The 20239-nt window shown below is 44.8% G+C and overlaps 7 protein-coding genes across 7 annotated transcripts; 5 read left to right on the top strand and 2 right to left on the bottom strand.

Moving 5' to 3' along the window:
* Nucleotides 1–319: 319 nt before the first annotated feature.
* Nucleotides 320–957, top strand: AKAW2_51438S (uncharacterized protein; the record flags this gene model as incomplete). The annotated part of the gene is made up of 2 exons (XM_041691367.1): nt 320–608; nt 671–957. 2 exons carry the CDS (start codon nt 320–322, stop codon nt 955–957), a joined length of 576 nt encoding a protein of 191 aa, XP_041544859.1.
* Nucleotides 958–2071: 1114 nt separating this feature from the next.
* AKAW2_51439A (ankyrin repeat domain-containing protein) lies at nt 2072–3464 on the bottom strand (the record flags this gene model as incomplete). Its single annotated transcript, XM_041691369.1, has 2 exons — nt 2072–2078; nt 2137–3464. 2 exons carry the CDS (start codon nt 3462–3464, stop codon nt 2072–2074), a joined length of 1335 nt encoding a protein of 444 aa, XP_041544860.1.
* A 2501-nt stretch (nt 3465–5965) lies between these two features.
* Nucleotides 5966–7690, top strand: AKAW2_51440S (putative tannase; the record flags this gene model as incomplete). The annotated part of the gene is made up of 1 exon (XM_041691370.1): nt 5966–7690. One exon carries the CDS (start codon nt 5966–5968, stop codon nt 7688–7690), a length of 1725 nt encoding a protein of 574 aa, XP_041544861.1.
* Nucleotides 7691–8092: 402 nt separating this feature from the next.
* On the bottom strand, nt 8093–9707 carry AKAW2_51441A (FAD-binding oxidoreductase; the record flags this gene model as incomplete). Its single annotated transcript, XM_041691371.1, has 2 exons — nt 8093–9198; nt 9260–9707. The coding sequence occupies 2 exons, from the start codon at nt 9705–9707 to the stop codon at nt 8093–8095; spliced, it is 1554 nt and encodes a 517-aa protein (XP_041544862.1).
* Nucleotides 9708–13728: 4021 nt separating this feature from the next.
* AKAW2_51442S (uncharacterized protein) lies at nt 13729–14081 on the top strand (the record flags this gene model as incomplete). Its single annotated transcript, XM_041691372.1, has 2 exons — nt 13729–13843; nt 13903–14081. The coding sequence occupies 2 exons, from the start codon at nt 13729–13731 to the stop codon at nt 14079–14081; spliced, it is 294 nt and encodes a 97-aa protein (XP_041544863.1).
* A 769-nt stretch (nt 14082–14850) lies between these two features.
* On the top strand, nt 14851–15600 carry AKAW2_51443S (GNAT family N-acetyltransferase; the record flags this gene model as incomplete). Its single annotated transcript, XM_041691373.1, has 2 exons — nt 14851–15262; nt 15341–15600. The coding sequence occupies 2 exons, from the start codon at nt 14851–14853 to the stop codon at nt 15598–15600; spliced, it is 672 nt and encodes a 223-aa protein (XP_041544864.1).
* An 889-nt stretch (nt 15601–16489) lies between these two features.
* AKAW2_51444S (uncharacterized protein) lies at nt 16490–17579 on the top strand (the record flags this gene model as incomplete). Its single annotated transcript, XM_041691374.1, has 6 exons — nt 16490–16716; nt 17109–17144; nt 17193–17246; nt 17293–17355; nt 17414–17473; nt 17528–17579. 6 exons carry the CDS (start codon nt 16490–16492, stop codon nt 17577–17579), a joined length of 492 nt encoding a protein of 163 aa, XP_041544865.1.
* Nucleotides 17580–20239: the final 2660 nt, after the last annotated feature.

Consider the following 20239-nt stretch of genomic DNA (forward strand, 5'->3'; position numbering starts at 1 on the left):
ATTTACCTGTTAATTATTATTGATCCTCGGTATTAGATACTTCTAGGTACTTTCTAGCCTGCGGCAGGCGGACATGATTCCCGCCACTAGGCACTAGCAGCTGATGCCCCGCTGTTTCCCAAATCAAACAAAGGAGGGGTCAGTTGCCGGTTAGTCCAACACGTGCAGGAGCTTCAGGAGCAACAAAGGTCGCCCGAATTTGTTCCTTTCTTTACATTCTTAAACTTGCAACTTTCGAATCACTTCTTCAATCCCATCAATCTGCACGTTGTTGTTCCCTGTCACCTTTTCAGCAAGGAACTCATATACCCATTGAAAAATGCCTCGAACTGCTATCTTCGTTATCGACATTCAGAACCATATCGCCGTTGATCCTACCTCTCGCGTCCCCCAGGCGGATCGCGTCATCAAAGCTTCTGAAGAGATCTTACAGACGGCTCGGTCCATCAAAGACTCCAATGAAAAGAGCAACAGTCCACTCATCGTATTCATTCAGCACGAAGAGTCCGCGAATGACGGAACCCTTGTAAAGGGGACGGAGCCCTGGGAACTCGTCTTTCACCCCCGCGCGGATGTGGAGGGCGAAATTTTGGTTGCAAAGAGGACAGGTACAGTACCAATTATGTTCGATGCCAATGGACATAGCTTAACGCATCTTTACATTCTACAGGGGACACATTCAAATCCAACCGCGACCTCGCGCAGAGGCTGCGCGACGCCAACGTCACCGAAATCGTCGCGTTTGGTCTGCAGAGCGATAAATGCGTTGAAGCAACATGTACCGGAGCACTGGCAGCTGGCTTCCACGTAACTGTGTTGGCTGGCGCACATTCTACCTACGATGCTGATGGAAAGACCGCCCAAGAAATCGAGCGTGAAGTTGAACTTCGCCTCTCGACACGAGGCGCTCGCGTTGTGCGGTGGGAGAAATGGGTGGAAAAGCAACAGATTGCCTGATTCTCACTCTTGTTGCTTCCGGTTTAGTTCATTCTTGTACATGTTAGAATTGCCAGAAACTTTGCCTGAAATGCGGGCTTCGTCGAGATACACCATAATTGACATGATCATCACCGTTTCCTTTCCTGCACATCGAGCTCAGAACAGAACACGTACGCCACAGTGGCAGCCAAGCTGAACAGGCCAAGTTGGAAGATCGGAGTATAGTTGCGCTTGGCGGGACTAGATTGAAGCATGTTGGAGGGGCAAGTAGGGTCTGGGCTCGGGATGCATGTTTGGGCGGGGAGACGCTATAGGCTCGCCCCACTTGTGCCCAGCTGATGTTCACCGATAGTCCAAAATAGTGTAGACCTGCGATCAGCCGATCCATCGGCAAACAGACATCGCAGTAACCGGCATGGGGTGGTCACATCACCTGACGGCTACGTACAAAGGACGATCAGGAAGATCAGGAAAATCAGGCAACGATCTTATCCTGAGGCATCTATTCCTCCACATGTCATTTCTATCCCGAAACCACTACTCACTGAGTACAGAGCCTCGACTATTTCGCCGCTATGTAAGTAGCAGCAAGATACGTATTCTTTCATGTTTCGGTGTACGCTAATGCTAGAACTAGATACGGTATTCCCGAACTATATATGATAAGAGATTAGTGAGCACTTCGAAGCCTGCTTGCTATCAATTTAATGCATAAAACTGTAGCATACGTAAGTAGGTAGGCATGGAAATGCACAGACCCGAAGAACCTCCAGATGAAAGTCGCATAAAACTTAAACTGCTGCAAACAATTGTATAGATAACCCAAAGTGCTTGTTAACTTTGTCCGTAAACGCTTTGCAATCATCACAAGGAGCTTTATTGACCAATATGGCTGCTTTTGTTAATGTAGCCGGTAGCGGTGGTGCCTCAGCCATCCTGATCAGGTCTCGATGTCTCCATCGTCGTGTATCTAGTATCTCCAGTTTGCATTCTAGCTCCTGTAATGATCGCGCCCGAGGACTATCGATCACCCGGTTCAGTATCGCTTCAACGGCCCTGAGATTTGCCTCCAGTTCCTGAATCGCATCGTCGTTTCTGACGAGGTCTTCCAATTTATACATGAGCTCGTACTTTAAGTCCTGCTTGGTTTTCCGGAGATGAGTCACTTCCCGTCCTATCTCGGTGCTTGAATAGAACCTTTCAAATTCATCTTCTGTCCTTTCAGATTCTTCTCTTAGTTTCGGATCCGGCAAGAGATCGCGTGGCAGGAAAGCATGGCGATCAATGAAATATGCTATCAGTTGCTTTTCTGCGTGGTAGGCGATATCCTCATCATGGATATGGGAAGGAAAATGATGACCCACTGTTTTGGCAATGTAAAAGACATCGTCTGCCCAATGGCGACCCACAACACTGAAGGTTTGCCCAGGAACTGTTGTCAATCGGCTGATAGCAGCAACAGACGGAAATTTTCCGCCTCTTTCTAGTCGCGCCACTGTCTCTCCAAGTCCTGATATTGGATGCTTCCCGGTTGGCTTGGGCTCTTCCATACTGGAAGATGTGCGACTATAGGACTGAGACAACGATACAGTGGGTGGTTCTCCAAAAGCGGTCTTTGACATTCGTCTCTCTGCGCTAAGAAGGCGAACAATTTCCCGGCGATCAAGGGCCGCTCTGGGAGTGTCCTCAAAATAGTCATCAGTACGATCGTTTCTTTCCTCTTGAAGTTCGTCATGCTCCTGCGCAAAATAAACTGCCAGTCGATTTTTGACATCCCGGATATTGGTGTCCGCGCCGTGTTGTAGGAGTACTTTTACATTGTTAACCCGCCCAAAGAGCGCTGCCTCCATTAGAGCGCTCCTTCCGCCATTATCAACAGCATTCACATCCGCTCCATGTTCGATGAGAATTGACAGCATCTCGGGGATACTCTCAGCTGCTGCGCGGATGAGGGTTGTTTTACCGTTGAAGGGGAACCGCCCTCGAACAAACAGCCAAGCCTCAGTAGATGTCTCCAAATATTCTTGAACCGCTCTAGTGTGTCCAGCAATACAGTCGCAAATTGACTGGGTAATCCTTTTCTGCTGGAATGGCTGGACGTCACACCCTAGGTCAAGCGGGAAATTTCCTAGGTCGACGGTGACTAGTTCCTTTGCATCTTCCGGGATATTCATAGATACTTCTTCATCGTCTGCTGCGGCAGTAGTAGCCTTAGCTAGATCAGCTACCAGCTGATCAATATCGCCTTCATCATCGTCCTCATTATCGCTGTCATCCGAAATACAGATATTGACGTATCGACCACGTTTCTTGTTGATTTCATAGGCTACCTCACCTTTCTCATTCATGGGGAAGCAGCAAAAATATGTCTCGCTTGTTTCGCAATGAGATTTTCTGAGATCGTTTGCCTGCCAATCCAACGAGTTGACCCGATGGCGATGAACTGCTTCGCAAAACGGACATCGTACGTGGTAGCAGGTTGCGTTCCACCATATCACGTCAGCTTTAGGAAAACGTCTCTCCATTGTGAGAATATGTTATTTTGTCGTAAACCGAGTCGACGAAGGTGTTTGGGGAGACAGCCTGTTGGATCGCACGAGCAGGGATAGATTGGAGGGACCAAAGTCGTGGTTTGAGTGAAGATATGTCAATACACCTGTCGCAACTGCCACAGAGACCTTCTATGTCAAGGATGCCTTGAAAGTAATTAAGCGGGGAAATAAGCAATTTCTCGTGACTAGAAGATATAATACATCACCACTACGTGATTGTGTAAGATACTATATTACCATACGGTACCTGAAACCAGACAAAGTAATCCTGGATAAGTTTGAACTCCTTCATCTGTCCACACGTTGAAGTTGTGCGGAATCTCGTCCCTTCCAATAGTCAAACTGAGTCCTGGAAACCATAGGGACTGTCTTCATCAATAACAAGAAGGCTAATTCTGACTACTTCGATGCTACAATGAAGATAGGCAATGAGTTCAGTGCGGCTCTGTTATGTTCACTCTGCTAACCTTCTGATGCAACTCTTTAGAACCCCTGTTCAACCAAAGTTTCTGGAGTGACCCTTGAGGCAACCACGCAATAACAAGAGGACAGCCCTTCGAGATCATGCATCATAGTTCGGGTTTCGTGTCTGAAATAAGCGGATGATATGTCCGCAAAAGAATTCCGCCATGATGAGACAGAAGAAACGCATAACATGCGACATTGGGCCCAGAGACGGATGCCGGGACCTAGCCAACAACTGGACATAAGCAAAATTCAACATAAGGACCCAGTAATTGTCGGAGGTTTTTCGATGAAATCGATACAATGAAAACATTTGATTGGCAGAGGCATTGCTTCATCGTCATGCTCTGGCATGTTTTCCAAGAATTGTTTACGATGTGGTGATTTGGTGCTATCACGATGCAGCCAATCTCTCGCGGGACTTTTCACCGGAGTTCGAGATGTATGCCTGTAGACTGCCCCCCTCCAAGATCCTCAATGATTGCAAGCAAGGCAAAGAAGATACTAACAGGAGAGCAGAGATACCCAGCTAGTGACTAGTCTTTCCTCAGTGTAGACAATAATGGCCGAGAGTGCGGGATTAGAATGCTCAGGGGTAAGCGACATGGTCCGGGTACATGCATGACTGTCTATCAGACGTTGCAAGTGACTAATTCTCTGTTGAAGAAGAGCTACTCGTCACTTTTACTAAAGACTGGTCTGGAAATCGTGACTCTGGGGGTGGAGTCTATACGAGACACTGAGATTATGGGGGATGAAATCCGTGGGGAACCACCAGGCCATGCAGCCAATTGATTGTCATAACCTGGCACCGGTGATGGCAAATATCCCTCATCAAGATAGATACTGTGCCCAGACCAAGCACAGGATGTTGTCGAGGCCTTGGGAGCTCCTCTCCGGAAGACTTCTTATCCGGCCTGCGAATCACAACATCACAACACTGACGGGGTCCAAGCCCAGCAACTTCCCCCGCCTTTTTCCCCACAAATTCCCAATCTCCGCGTCTCCACAAAGACACGTTGGAAAGCCGGGGATATGTCATGCACGGTGGGTAGTTAGAACTGCCTAATTGACCATCTAAGTGATTAGGCACTGCTGGCATTTCATGCGTGCAGCCAGAGAAAGCTACCTCTCCAAGTAATGTGGATTAGGACGTCACCCGGAAAATAAGGGTGCTATGACCTCGGTCCTTCATTTCGGCTGTGGGGAGCTTCACGAACATCACTACGCTGTCCTTGATAGCTAGCTGTGAGCCAATGATTGAGCTTCTGTCGAAAGCTTCGCATCACTTGAGAGCGGATGACGCGGGCGGGTGGCAGCATACGACATGATGGTTGGCCAGCGTGCATCTTATTGTGCCTTGAATAGAGCTCTCGAGAAAAGCTTGTTCGGCCGATTTTTGGTTCATACGTATACGCCGGGGAATTACTTTGATAATGCTGGCCTGAAACGATGATAATTCATTCGATCATCGTCGCTGACGTGACGACCTATCATATGTGTCTACCCTTCCAAAGCCGTCCGTTGGGTGCCAAATCAACAACCACCAGCACCAAGATCGCTCGACGGACACTTTTCTGAGAGAGATAATGGGGCGGTCGGAAACGATCATAAACCGCAGGGGAAAGTTCTCTGCTCGGTCATGTACACCCTTTGTGGGCATGTACTCCGGCAACCCCTCGCAGCAGTGTGGAAATGTGCGGGGATCTAGTCTGCCGGGCATCGGCACTCAAGAGGACCGGTCGAGTCACAGAACCACAAGCGGTATCATGGAAGATGATCCCCATAAATTCCCCACAAACTCAATTAATTCAACGGCACATCCGGATGACCGATGACGACGTTTTGTTTGCAACTCTTGTGGCAGGAAGACTGCTCGACTCATTAGGTGTCGGGATCTGCGATATAAAATAAGGGACGCATGTGTCCTTCTGTGGGTCGAGCAGACAGACTTAGTTCTCATTTTTCTTTTCATCTCTCGCTGGCAAATTCTGGCTACTGTTGACAGGATGCGCTCACCCGCTTGGGCTTCCATAGCCATCACAGCCTTTGCGGCATTGGCAAATGCTGGAACTCCTTCTACGTTGGCGGAGCTTTGCACTGATTCCATTGTGAAGGCAGCTCTACCACCCTCTGAATTCATCAAAGGCATAACAATTGACTCGGACTCTGTGACGACCGAAGTCGTAACGAACAGCAGTTTCTCCAGCGAATTTTACCCAAGCGCCACGATTGACTATTGCAACGTCACATTTGCCTACTCCCACGATGGCATTGACGGTGACCAAGTCCTTTTGGAAATCTGGCTCCCCGCACCAACAAATTTCAAAAACCGCTGGCTCTCCACTGGCGGAGGTGGTTATGCCATCAATTCCGGAGACCAATCGTTGCCAGGTGGTGTCATGTATGGGGCCGCGTCAGGTATGACAGATGGCGGTTTTGGGGGATTCTCAAACAATGCGGACACGGCTATGCTGTTGGCGAATGGCACACTCAACTACGAGACGCTTTACATGTTTGCATACAAGGCGCATCGGGAGCTTAGCTTGCTTGGAAAGGCCCTGACCCGCAATGTTTACGGGATGAGCGACAGCGATAAGCTGTATGCGTATTATCAAGGCTGCTCTGAAGGAGGCCGCGAAGGTTGGAGTCAAGTGCAGCGATTCGGCGATGAATGGGATGGAGCCATCATTGGTGCTCCAGCATTCCGCTGGTCCTTCCAACAGACTCAACATCTCTATTCCAACATCGTCGAGAAGACACTGGATTACTACCCACCCCCCTGTGAGCTGGACAAGATCGTCAACGAGACCATCGCTGCCTGTGATGCCATGGACGGAAAGGTAGATTGGGTGGTTGCACGGACCGATCTCTGCTTGCTCGACTTTGACATTAGTACAATCGAGGGTAAGCCCTACTCATGCGCTGCATCCAGGGGCACCCCTGCACAGAATGGCACGGTCTCCGCCAAGGGTATCGAAGTCGCGAAAACCATCATCAATGGATTGCATGACTCCCAAGGTCGCCGTGTCTACTTTTCCTACCAGCCTACAGCCGCCTTCGATGATGCCGAGACGCAGTACAACTCCACAACAGGCCAATGGGGGCTCGATATCGATCAGCTTGGAGGCGAATATATTGCTCTCTTGGTAGACAAGAATGGCACTACACTGGACAGCCTGGATGGAATTACCTATGACACGCTTAAGGACTGGATGATCTCCGGCTTGCAGGAATACTACAGCACCTTGCAGACCACATGGCCGGACCTCACGCCCTTCCACAATGCTGGAGGTAAAGTCATCCATTTCCATGGTGATGCCGACTTCAGTATTCCAACCGCCGCATCCATCCGCTATTGGGAATCAGTCCGCAGCATTATGTACCCCAATAAGGACTATAACTCCAGTGCTGAGGCGCTCAATGAGTGGTATCGCCTGTACACTGTCCCAGGAGCGGGTCATTGTGCGACCAACGATGCTATGCCCAACGGCCCCTTCCCACAGACGAACATGGCTGTGATGATCGACTGGGTGGAGAACGGAGTAGTGCCTACAACGCTGAATGCGACCGTGCTCCAGGGAGAGAATGAAGGACAGAACCAGCAGCTCTGTGCTTGGCCACTGCGACCCTTGTGGACCAACAATGGCACCACCATGGAGTGCGTGTATAACCAGCGTTCAATTGACAGCTGGCATTATGACTTGGATGCGGTTCCCATGCCTGTGTACTAGGGGCTGTTTATTCGAAGGAGGCCAGCTTGATTTGTACATAAGATCGTCTGTCAAAATAGCCGGACAGAGTAGACGCTACTCTGCGTTTCCCAAATACATATCTGAAGACTTGATCCTTTCCTCTCTCGTTGTTTCATTTGTCAAAGTCCGGGGTATGTAAACAGTGTAGCCAACAACCTTTAGCCGGGACTCCAAGTACTTTCTACCTGTGGGAAGTAACAGTTTTTATCTCGGGACGTATATGTGTTAAGTACTTACCATACCCATCTTTATCCTCATATCCAAAAGCATGACAGACCAGTCGCATATCAAATTATACCCGACTCATGCTAGATCACAAAGCAGAGACCTTATCGTACTATAATACTGCGCTATACTGAAGAAAAGGAAATTCATATAAAGTCATTGGTAGTATGAAATATATGGAAACTGGAAATACGGGTCACCCCCCATCCAATAATGATCCATCAACTTGAACCCCCCAGGTACTGCCCTTTGAAACATCCCACTCGGATCATACTTCCGACTAACCTCCTGAAGCCGTTGCTTATTTCGAGGCCCGTAAGATCCAATGGGATCTTGAAAGTCAGATGAATAGTTCATCATCTTAAAACGAGACCCCGTACCTCGCGAAACAGCCTCGTCCTCAATCCTCCCTAGCAACAACTTCATCGAATCCAATACCACGCCATCTTGCTCCTTATTATCCCAATACGCCAACAACAATATTCCTATCAACGGCCCATCTCCCCGATGCAACCCCAAGACATTCCCTCCCAATTCCTTCGACTTCCTCATCAACGACACAGGATACGGCTGGAACGACATCGACAGCCGCAGTCCCTTCGTGAACCTCACCGGATCCACCACCTCAAAGAACTCACGAAATATCTTCAACAGTGTGTCTTCATCTGCCTTCACTGTCGTGTTCATATACGCACACCTTGTCTGCCTCCGATCCCTCTTCTTCACATCTGGTTTTTGACTCCAACTCTCCATTTCCACACCTGGACCCGGACTCTGACGCTGCTGCACAGACGCCACTGCCTCCGGAACTGACACCATCCCCACGCTCCGCAACTCTTGCACCTCATACGACATTTCCATGAACGGTCGGAGGGCTTTTGTGACTGCCCTAGCACGAGTATAGTACAGTTTATTTTCACACAAGTACCCCCATTCACGTTGATACACTATGGTCGCTCGCAGATACATATCGCTCATATGCTGCGAGGTTTGTAGGACCTTCATCAGCGCTTTGATCTGAAGTGGGAACCCGCAGCACTCATACCACAGGCTCCCTCCAAATAAAGAACCCTGAGGAAATGTCCGCATATCATATCGAGTGACGATTCCGAAGTTGTTGCCTCCGCCGCGCAGAGCTTCCCAGAGATCGGAATTGGTTTTCGGATTGGCATTCACAATTGTCCCGTTGGCAAGCACAACTTGGAAATTGACGACGTTGTCGCAGACGAAGCCTTCGCGGGATGAGAAGAGTGATAATCCACCTGATCAGAGTTAGTCGTTACCATCATTCATGAAGGAAAGAAAAGAGAGGAGAGAACATACCACCTAACGCAACACCCCCAATCCCACTTTCCGTCGAAAGCGGCCCCGCAACCGCTAATCCATGGCCCGCTAGGAAATCATATACATTTCCCCATCGCTCCCCGGCCTTGATCCTTACAATTTCTCCTCGAAGCTCAATTCCCTGGAGCAGTTTCAGATCGACCGTGATCCCATTATCGAGATTCGCACATGCATGTGTTGTCTGTTGACCGCCACTCCGGACAGCGAACCTGATTTCCTCTCGATCAGTGAAAGGCTTGACGATGCTCAGGAAGCGCGACACGTCTGTGGTATTTCGCGGACAGAAGATGCATCCTGGTTCAAATTCGCTTTCTGTAGCTGAGCTGTGGGAGTCATTGAGGTTCTCGTAGGCAGATTGGCCGGGGGCAAGGACGAACCTTTCGGAGAATATGTCCTTTAGGGCCGATTTTAAGAGAAACACTGTCATTTTTACCTATCCTTGGTTGTTTGGATTGGATGATAGGGTTGTTAGATCAGGAAGGGTGGATGCTAATGGTCTAATGCATCGGCTTGCTGCTGTGTAACATCCATTTCTGGGTGTTGAAAGGGACTGTGGCTGGCTATATATTCAGCTACCAGTTAGAGGGGCGATCTTGCGTATACTACGGATGGAAGAAGCCTTGAATTGTTAGGGTATCCCCTATCATCCGTGAGACTTGAACTCTTGAAATGCATTGAATAGTGATCAGATGGCCAAGTACAGCTCAGAGCGTAAATCTCGTGTTGTACGCAGCGCATACTGTTGAGTATCTCCTGGGAACGGCCCGATTACCGAGACAAAGACGTGGCCGTCAAGGCTTATATTTTACCTAATGCTAAAAACATCGCTATGTCAGATGACTCATTTGATTTACAATGCGCTGAATACTTTGGACTCTTTATATACTGTATTCCTTTATCTCCGCTAATTGTAACGCTAATTTCCGCCCCTTGCTATGCCCTGCAGATATAACGGATCTAGCCGTCCCTCACCATTCATTGTGCGCTTTGTTGCCAAATAGAGCTCAAACCTTGGAAAAGTATTACATAGATCGACAATGTAGCGGCGAGATAAAAAGAACAGCAGCCACCATGTCTCTAATCTGGGTGATAGCTCCCGAGCCAGTGATAAAGACAGCGGTTCGATTACTACTTTGGCTGGAATCCAGGTAGTACAGCCGAACATATAAGCCCCATCCAACATGGTACGGGGATTGCGAAGTCTATCGCGACCAGGGTCTCATATGAGAGACTCGATTGATATCATAGGGTCCATATGAGTGTAGAGTAGCGAATAGACTTGGCGTCGTCTACCCACGCTTATGTACTTGATCCAATGTCCTCTGAAATAAATGTCAGTGGACAAGGATAAATATTGAGACCATTCAAACTCGGATTCTCCCGCATTTACTTGAGCCGGAAGTCCTGCATCGCAGTCAGGTAACTTATCGGGGAAAGGATCGGCCTGGTCAGTCGCTTTTCGGGCCTTATCCCAGTACACACATTTGCTTGTACATCAAGCAACATCTGGTTAGCAGTATTGACTGTCCGCTCTAAAATGGTCAGGGCGACGGCGACGGAAAGTGACTGGACGTACTGGCAGTGCTGCTGTAGGCTTAAACCTACCGAGATAACTAATTCATGATTGAGGATCATATGCTTGTCACGGTTCTCGTAGAAAGCATTGACCATTTCATGTCTTTCCATGTGGTTGAGCCCCGAGTAAAGGATCATACAGTCAAAACCTGCATAGCTAAGGGTTGCATACCCATAAACTTTCTCAGCTGTAGTGAGCGGAAGGTAAAAGTCTTGTCGACGCTAGCAATTAACCGCGAGGTAGGGTTCCGCAAGCAGTACGTTTCTTTAACAATCACGGCGTCATGTTGTCCTACCAATCAAAAGCTGGGCATTACTGCATTACCAAAGTGCACCCAATCACCCATTCAACCACGCACGAACACCAAACTAGATGAAGCGACTAAAATTATACAAGTTAGCCAGCTCGTACTCCCACACTACTCCCACAGTTTCGTACATACCCGAACAAAGCACCCCAAACACGGGCGAAGAAGGATGGGCCATCTTTGTTAACTGTTTCTGCAAATTTCTTAGCAAACAGTAACACACCTGGCCACGCACGACAGAGTTAGATATATTATATGCCTATTTGTGCTGGAGGCTAAATAGTGTAAGGTTGTTCCTCAAGTATGGAGCTGTTGTTCCAAAGCGTGGGGAGTATATTTTCTGGCGATAAGGTATCTTAGGAACGAGTACTCTCAACGATAATAGATGAGGGCATGTACACAAGTACCTAAGTCTTAGGATTCGCCTAAGTCACCGGGTACCCTGTCACTTTTCAAGAATATTCAATGGATTCTTGACTCTCGACAGCATAATTCTCTGTCGAAGGATATAGTACCACCTTATAGTGTTGTGCGAAGCGTGCCGCGGAGCCAAGTTTCGAGGCAGTTTTATTGATAGTTCCGTATTTGCTCGGAGTGTCTACATGGTGCAAACATTTGCCCAAGCGCGGTAGGTAGATCTAGGATGCGGTCGGGTACAGCCAGAGCCATGGCCCTGCGGATCATTAGACGCTCTGGCAGGTGTCGCATGAGGGTTGCACTCTGAGTATTATAAACATTCTGTGACAGGATCTAGTAACAGAAAGACTCGGATGGGAGGATAAGAATCTCGACGTTTACATGTATTAGCTATAAACATCGAAGATGTGTGTCCATAATTGTGTATGTGAGACCACAGGATGGTGAGGTGTGTAATTGTTGTCTGGCTCGTTCATTTTGTATCATTGAAAATAACGAAAAGCCCGTTATATTTATAGTGATCGTTCCCGTGGCTGAAGAAGAAGTAGAGGAAGCTATTCTTTTAAAGCAGAGTATAACAGGGCCTGCAATGCCATTGCCAGTCTGCGTTGACTCGCAGGCGTCTTCCATTGCCCCAATAGGTTGTCTTGTAGAAAATGGGCACTAGTATGCCATGTAGGCTAAGAAGTCAATGTCAAGATAAATGCTTTCAAGAAGAGAGCGCGCGCATAGGTAAGGAAGATGGGGTTGGAAGGCCATTTATATAGTTTTTCGTCTTCCAGAAGGTGCTCTTCACTTGAAAGCAGCAATTCCCTTGTTACCTCGAATACTATCTCGTTCACAATTCCAATATCTCTGTGAAGCCGGGGAAAGGGGAATCATCCTACGGTCCTACGATGCGTTGACTGGTATGCAATGGTGAATCTCAAAACTGATGAATAGTGAAAGTAGAAGCTGCAGTGTATTGTCTTCTACAGTAAAGCTTAGTGGATGACAGTAAGCCTCCTTTTCCCCCTGGTGCCATTACCTTTTCTCTGTGGGAAATCTAGGTTTGAGCCATATATTGCTGCCTGAGGCAACTATGGACTGTGCTCGAAAGGGGTCAGTAAGCTGGGAAATCACCAGACACGCATTCTCTACGAAATGCTGTTTATAATGCTAGCTTGAGATTTGTAATTGCCCAATGGCTGCTGATCATCATCGTCAGGTCTGATGGTACAAGTGCCATTGGCCCATTGAGCGTCTTGCTGCAACGGCAGGTCGTAACAGGTTGCCTTACAGATGGGTTGGGGCCGGCGATAGTTACTCGCGGTGTTTCCCCTATTTCCTTGCGAACCTGGGCTAATAGTCTGCTGATAGTTGTATTGTCCCTCTCAGCTGGATTGTCAAGACCAGTCCCTGCAGATTGTAACATAATAAGCAACGATGGGGGGCCTGATTTAAATAAGCATGATCCCTGCATAAGGGTGCTCGCAGTTGCAGATGGTAGCACATAAACACCACTTTCATTGGCTCTTTGAATATTTGTCAATGCTACTACGCTTATAGGGCTGGAATTGCTGACGGCAGGGACTAGACAGGCGCCTGACTTTGGTGCACGAGGCTGTAATGACTGCTGAGTGGTACCACGGTCATGGTCACCAGCATGAGATTTCAAATGAATGATGCTTTTGAACATGATAATTCTGGAAGAGAATGGTTGTATACTAATCACTTAAGCCATCTGCCCATATAATGTTGAACCATCAAGCATGGGAACTTCTCTCCAATGTGCGTTTAAAGACATCAAATGTCTTACTAGGTTACACTACAAAAAGAAATTATCCTCGTATTTCAAGTAGACCCTGCATGATGGTCTGATGGGGTAAGAATGTTCCCCTGTCCAGACACATCTAATAGGCGCCTAGGAAGAGTATCAGGCGTCCAACTAGGCGTGCTACAATGTATCGATTGACCCTTCTGTTTCAGTTACTTTGTCAATATGGAAACATACGGATTGGTGAGACCTTAGTCGAAGAGCTTTGGTGTATAAGAATGAGGACGAATCCCTCCCTATCCTGAGTCTTCATCCCATTCTTCATCTGGCTCTAGCTTTGAATATAATTCTACAAGGCCCAATTTTCTTCAAACTCATACATCATCGTCATCATGGTCAAGACCGCCCTTCTCCCTCTCGCTCTCCTTGCTGCACTGGCTCCCTTTGCCGCCGCAAGGAACTGCAAGACTGGGCTTAATTATTGTGGATGGAACCTCCTTAACATTGGTATGTTAACTTGCCTCCTCTATCCAGCCGTCGCGTCCCTAATAAGATGCTCTTGATAGGCAAGTACGGGGCCCAGGTCAATGGCGCCCTCGATGCTGCCCACCAGCCGACCGACGATGCCCATATTCGTGAATCCCTCTTCCACTGCAACGGTGGTGACAATGGCGATATCTCTTTCATCACATACTGCGGTGGTGGCTGCAAGGATGGCGGCAAGGACCGCAGCGACTACTGCTAGAGGTTTGGCTGTGGAATGGTACCGGACTTCTGACTGGTGGTGCGACATGGATGCGGCCATTGTACTTTATCTCCATCGTATTCAACATACGGTATAGTGGAGTCTTAGTCTCTAAAAAGAAAATCCAACTTCTGGGGGCTGGGTTGGTTGCTTCCTAACATAGATGAAATATACCATGCGTGATAAGAAGAAATTCATAGATCCCCATATTACAAAGGAAACAGGGTTCATTTGAAGAAGTCGATGTATTCCAGCTGGAACAATTACTGGATGTCCATCACGGAAAATGTTAGGGTCGCGATAAGCAAGGCAAGTCGGTCAGCTACATGATACAACGGATAGTGGATCGTGTTCTTTGATTTTAAGCTCAATCACATTCTTTCGATACCATCTAACAATGGGCCTATTCAAAACAATCAAGAACCGATAACAGCCAAAGTTTCGGCGTTGTCAACAAATAATATGCCGGGACCTGAAGACACTGCCCCACCAGCCATGCCCTACTTGGTCCCCGACTTCGAATCGTTAACTTTAGCCTCCGCCTGTGCGCTTCTCCCCGGCTCACCCGACGGAAATATCTCCCCAATCTCACCAATTATTAGCCAAAAAGACTCCTCCGCACCCACATTGACTCACGTCGGCAATTCTCCTGTTCTCCACTCTCCAAATTTAAGCAATTAACCCCCTAGTCGTATAAGTAGCTCGTATCCCACCGAGCCGATAATTCCCCATACAAAATTCATCCAATTCGGATAAAAATACCCTGAAAATGCCATTCACAATCCGCTATGCCACAGAGCAAGATGCTCCCCACCTTGCCAACATCAATGTAGTCAGCTTCAACCACCAGGCACTATGGTCCGCGTTGTTCCCAAACGTCGACGTGCCCGGAACTTTGCCACTCAAAACAGCCCGTTGTCTAGACAAGCTCAGATCGCCGCAAGTGCATGTTGTGGTAGCCGTTGATGATGATTCGGGCAAAGTTATTGGGTACTCTCGATGGTGGTTTCCGAAGGACTACGATACGAGCGTTGTCGAATTGTCCTCCGAGGGCTTAGATGCACTAACGGCTCATGACAATGGGAAAGCGTACCCAGAAGGTCTCAATATGGAGGCTTATCAAGCATTCAAGGACCTCTTGGCTGATTTGCAACGGGCATATTTAGAGGAGGACGATATCAGTATGTTTGATACCCGCTCTTATATTCCTCATCGCGGTAATTGAGATATTGGCTGTATCCATGTACTGACTACAGCAGTGTTAGAATTCCTCGCTACTTTGCCGGAAGCTCAAGGTAACGGTGTTGGGACGGCATTGTTGAAATGGGGTATTGAGCGTGCTGATGCGAGGAATGCTCGAGTGTATTTGGAGGCTACAAAGGACGGGTATCCGCTTTATTGGAAGCATGGGTGGCGGGATCTGCAGGTGGCAGGGTTGGATTTCACGAAGTATGGGAGCACAGGGTCGCAGGAATGGGTTGCTATGCGGAGGGATATGAGGAAGCCTGTTGCTGGATGAGATGTTTCGTTTTAGCTTGTTCTTTGTTCTGTTCAGACTGATGAAGACAGATGATACTCAAGTAATGGAACTAAGGCATTGAAGACGCATTAATGTGACCAATCAATATATGGGAATTCTATAAAAGATATACTCAACTCAACACCTATCGTATACGTATGCTGATGATAGGCTCTACACTTCTCATCAGAAACACTCGTGCGGAGGACTGAGGAAACCTATCAGTTTGTAATGTACCAAAAGCAGATGCGATTCTTCTTTGGCATAATACCTAGGGCCTCTCGAATTTCAAAAAGCCTGCGGTAACTCGATATATGAGTATGAGAGGAGAGAGGAGATAGGACCAGTATGACTACAACTTCGACTTCGGCCCCAATATACTCGGAAACTGCTATTAGAACCCATATGGTGAATTTTAATTTTTTAGACCTCGCATGTTACAGCAATTTACTAATATACTGCATCGCAATTCTCTAGTTTGATTTCACTTCATCATCTCCAGTCCTAGGGGGTAAATATTCACCCTGGAAAAAGGCTTCAATCAGAACATTAACCACCTGCCTTCCTCAACTCGAGCCATTCCCTGTCTCTTGGTCTTTCTTCTTATAAATACCCTCTGCTTTTGTCTCTCATCTTCCTCTTTCGCTATCCACTCACAATCTATCTTGTTCTCATTACCAGTATACTAGAAGTCATTCTTTCCTGGTTAGGTGTCCTTGCAATTCTATCGCCTTCAGTGGTCGAAGGAGACGTATAGTCTGTGTCTACTACCAGACAATTCTCTATATGGTATTCAATAATACTCTTTTATGTCACCTTGAGAACTCATTATTCCAAGCCGAAGCGCAAACCATGTCATCTTGCTGCAGCTATATCTCGGTTTGGCAGTATGCGCTCCGCCTCATCCTGGCCTCGTGATCTTAGCGGAATTTTCGGCACCTTGGTTATTGATGAGGCACATACCTTGCGAAACCGCAACACAGCTCAGTGGACTGCAGCCCATGCAATCAACGCGAAATCCACGACTCTGGCGACCGCGACCCCCCTTTTCAACAGTTTTAAGGATTTTGGCGCGCTGTACCCGTCCCTTATCCCCTCAAGCAATGAATCTACGCGGTATTATGTTGATCCAAAGCTAAACCCCTTTCTAATTCAATTTTTCTATTTTATGATGTATCGATGCCGGAAAACAGACTGTACTTTATTCGGTATATGAATTATCAAGTATCTAGCACTTATTTCTCTCTCTATTTAAAAACGAGGAATTTGTTAGTGATGGTAAGTCTTCTAAGAGCGTATAATTTGCATATACTGATGGAAGAACAGTCATTCCTGCTATATATGGCATGACCGCAAGTCGAACACAGATGTATGCTGCAGTATCCTGCCCAACCGTTGTGCAGAGACTTGTCCATAGGGAGGAGAACGAAAGTCTCCCTCTCATGACATCTCTGAACTATGCTATAGGGTGCTTCTTGTATTCTTAAAGCAATGCTAACATATCACAGCTACGCCGGCTTATCCGACAAGCCATCTTGGGCCCCGTATGTCACTCAATCAGCATATGTTCTGCATATACTAATAACATACAGTGGAGAACCCGTCCAAGGCCAATATTGGTTTCGAGGAGAAGGGGCCGGGGAAAAGTGAGTTAGGGCTATGCATCAGTTTAGCATATGCTGACAGATACAGTGCTTTGAAGCACTGGGTCCTGTATCTTGGATGGCAGCAGGCGCGATACCTGCACGAGCCGAAGTATGTGTTTTACATATGCTGAGCTTGTATTTGAGAGAGATATGTCTAACATATGCAGGAACAAAATCTCTCACGAATCCCCTATTTGGCGGTATGCCCAGGCGTGCGAGGAGCTCGCGTGAGTTATTACACCTCGCATATACCCTGCATATACCAAGCTAAGAGAAAACAGGTCAATTTATAAAGCCTTTCAGAACAAGTTCGGCAATTCTTCCACCGGGTAAGTAGAGAATATGCTAAGAATACTATAGCAGGATGCAGTGTCCGCTTCTGTGACCCCACAGGTAAGTCCCACCATATATAATACATACATATATCGACTCCTATCGAAAAGAGGATCCTGTATGAGGGCTTTGTTGTCCCGCAGGCCCTGTACGCGTCCCTGATCTGGTACATACCCTGGGTCCACGGCCAGATGTTCTGTCATGACCAGCAGGTCCAGATGCTCACAGCTATTTAATAGAAGGCAGGGCATAGCATCACCAGGGACTTTAAGACGGTTGCCAGGAACATATTCAATACTAAACTGTATATAATACTGATAAAGTAATATCTTTATAAAATTAGACTAAAAATAACTACTTAAATTATATTAATAAATACATACGCGGGCATTATCAAGAAAAGAATTTATAGTAGTAAAGTCCTGCTACAAACCTCCTTGGAATAGGTAGAAGAAAAGCTACTTCTATAAAAAAGAATTAATATTCAGAAAATTAAATTAAGATTATCTTATATAACCCCGCCCTAGTGGGTTTTTTTCTTATATACTAATTAAAATTATAAAGAAGCAGGCCCTGATTAGTTATATAATTATAGAAATTATATATAACAATATTCTAAAACTGTATATAAACAGGTCCGGCTATTACAGGAAGATCAGGATTACTGCTGTCTTTTTAAATAGTATAATTAAATATAATTAATAAGTATACCTGGAGACAGATTAAAAAAATACTATTCTCTATACTAAGCTAGTTAAAATTATTTTAATTTTATAAATAATACAGAAGGATCCTCTTCTCTAGAAAATAATTAAAATATATATAAATAATCAGAATATTCTCTGATATCTTTTTAATCTTAGTATATAATCAAGATAATTTCTTATCTAATATATTATTAATTTTATTAAGAAATAGTATAAGCAGGGATAGAATATCAGCTTCTACTAGATTTTTATCTATATAAAAGTTCTAGATAATAAATTCGCAGATAAGATAGCTAAATATATTATTAAATAATTTTTAGATAATTTAATTAATAATTTAAAAATATTACAGGTGCCGGACTACCAGACTTTATAATTATCTGCTAATACCTGGATCAAGATATTAACTAAAAAATAATAATATTAATATTAGTAGTATACAGACTACAACAAAACTTTTTAGTAATATATTCTAGAGATCAGTATAAAATTAATATAATTTTATAAAGATCTGATTTTAGTCTAGTAGAGTATTCTTTTCCAGATCTAAATAAAAAAAATTAAATTAAATATATTCTTATACATGGCTTAAAAGATTGATTTTACCCGGTGTGAGTAATACTATATAATATTAAAAATAATATATTATATCTTGTTTACATATAACTTATAATCTTATATTATAAATTCTAATATTTAATCTGGTATAATATCTAATCAGTATTATAAAGTCTGAAGAAAATATTAATAAAATAAAGATATATAATATATATAATAAGCTTTCTGTTCCAGACAGGATACCTGTAGTATTTATTATTATTAAAGCTATCTCAAACATATAATACAGAAAAAAAGTAACTAATAATAATAAATATAAGTTTTAGACAGCAGAGAATCAGACATAAATATATCTTAAAAATTAAAAAAATATATAATAGATGAGAAGTATGTCTATAAATTTATATTACTAATTTTCTTCTTATAATTCTCTATATATATTATATAATAATAATAATAACCAATTCTAATAACAAACAAATTGTCTGTGGATTGTATGTAATTATATATAAAAGCTTATTAAATTAATAAGCTGCAGAAAATTATAAAATTTAATATAAAATTATAAAAATATAATAGTATATATAAAGCTATACAGACTTCTACAGCTATTATAAAAGATAATAGAATATATATAAAAGCTCTATAAATCTTTAATTTATATAAAGTTCTTCTACAGATTTTTACAGCTACAGAAATCTTTGATCAGGCAGAGAACAGAAGTGAGTAGGTCTAAATCTTATAATAAAGCTTATTATAATACTTATATAAGAAAAAAAAGCAAAAAATATAATATAAGAAATTAAAAAAAACATGCAGAGGAATTAAAAAAATTATATAAATAAAATTAAATAAATTCCATAAGGGGACATTGTTATAGAATTATTTATAAGATATCTATAAGAGAACAGCTACGCGCGTTCTGATTAATTAGTTTAGACTTGGAGATAGCTTTATATTTAAATTATAGTATTTAAGCAATATCATAAGATTATGAGGATTTAATATAAAGAAAAAATAGAAAGAAATAGAGTTTTGTATATTAGAATTCTGTAACTCAGAGACTTACTCAGGCTGCAGGCGCCCTGTAAGAGCACCCTGGCCATACTATATTAGGGTAACCCAATCTATCTATCTATCTATCTATATCGACTCCTATAGCATCGATGATGGTCTATTATAACAATTAGTGCAGGCAATGGTCGAAAAGAGTGGGTCTAGACTTTCTAGTAGCAGCTCGAATGTCTCATGCCCATAAGTTTACAGGGAAGTCAGCATGCATTATAGATACGAAGAAGGCATCTAGGAGTCCTACACATATCTCTACGGACAAAATCTGAAAGCTCTCATGGCTTCACGCACAATTGCTCTCGATAGCCATTTCGCATGAGGGCA

Source organism: Aspergillus luchuensis, chromosome 5, assembly GCF_016861625.1.
Source record: "Aspergillus luchuensis IFO 4308 DNA, chromosome 5, nearly complete sequence".
Taxonomy (NCBI): domain Eukaryota; kingdom Fungi; phylum Ascomycota; class Eurotiomycetes; order Eurotiales; family Aspergillaceae; genus Aspergillus; species Aspergillus luchuensis.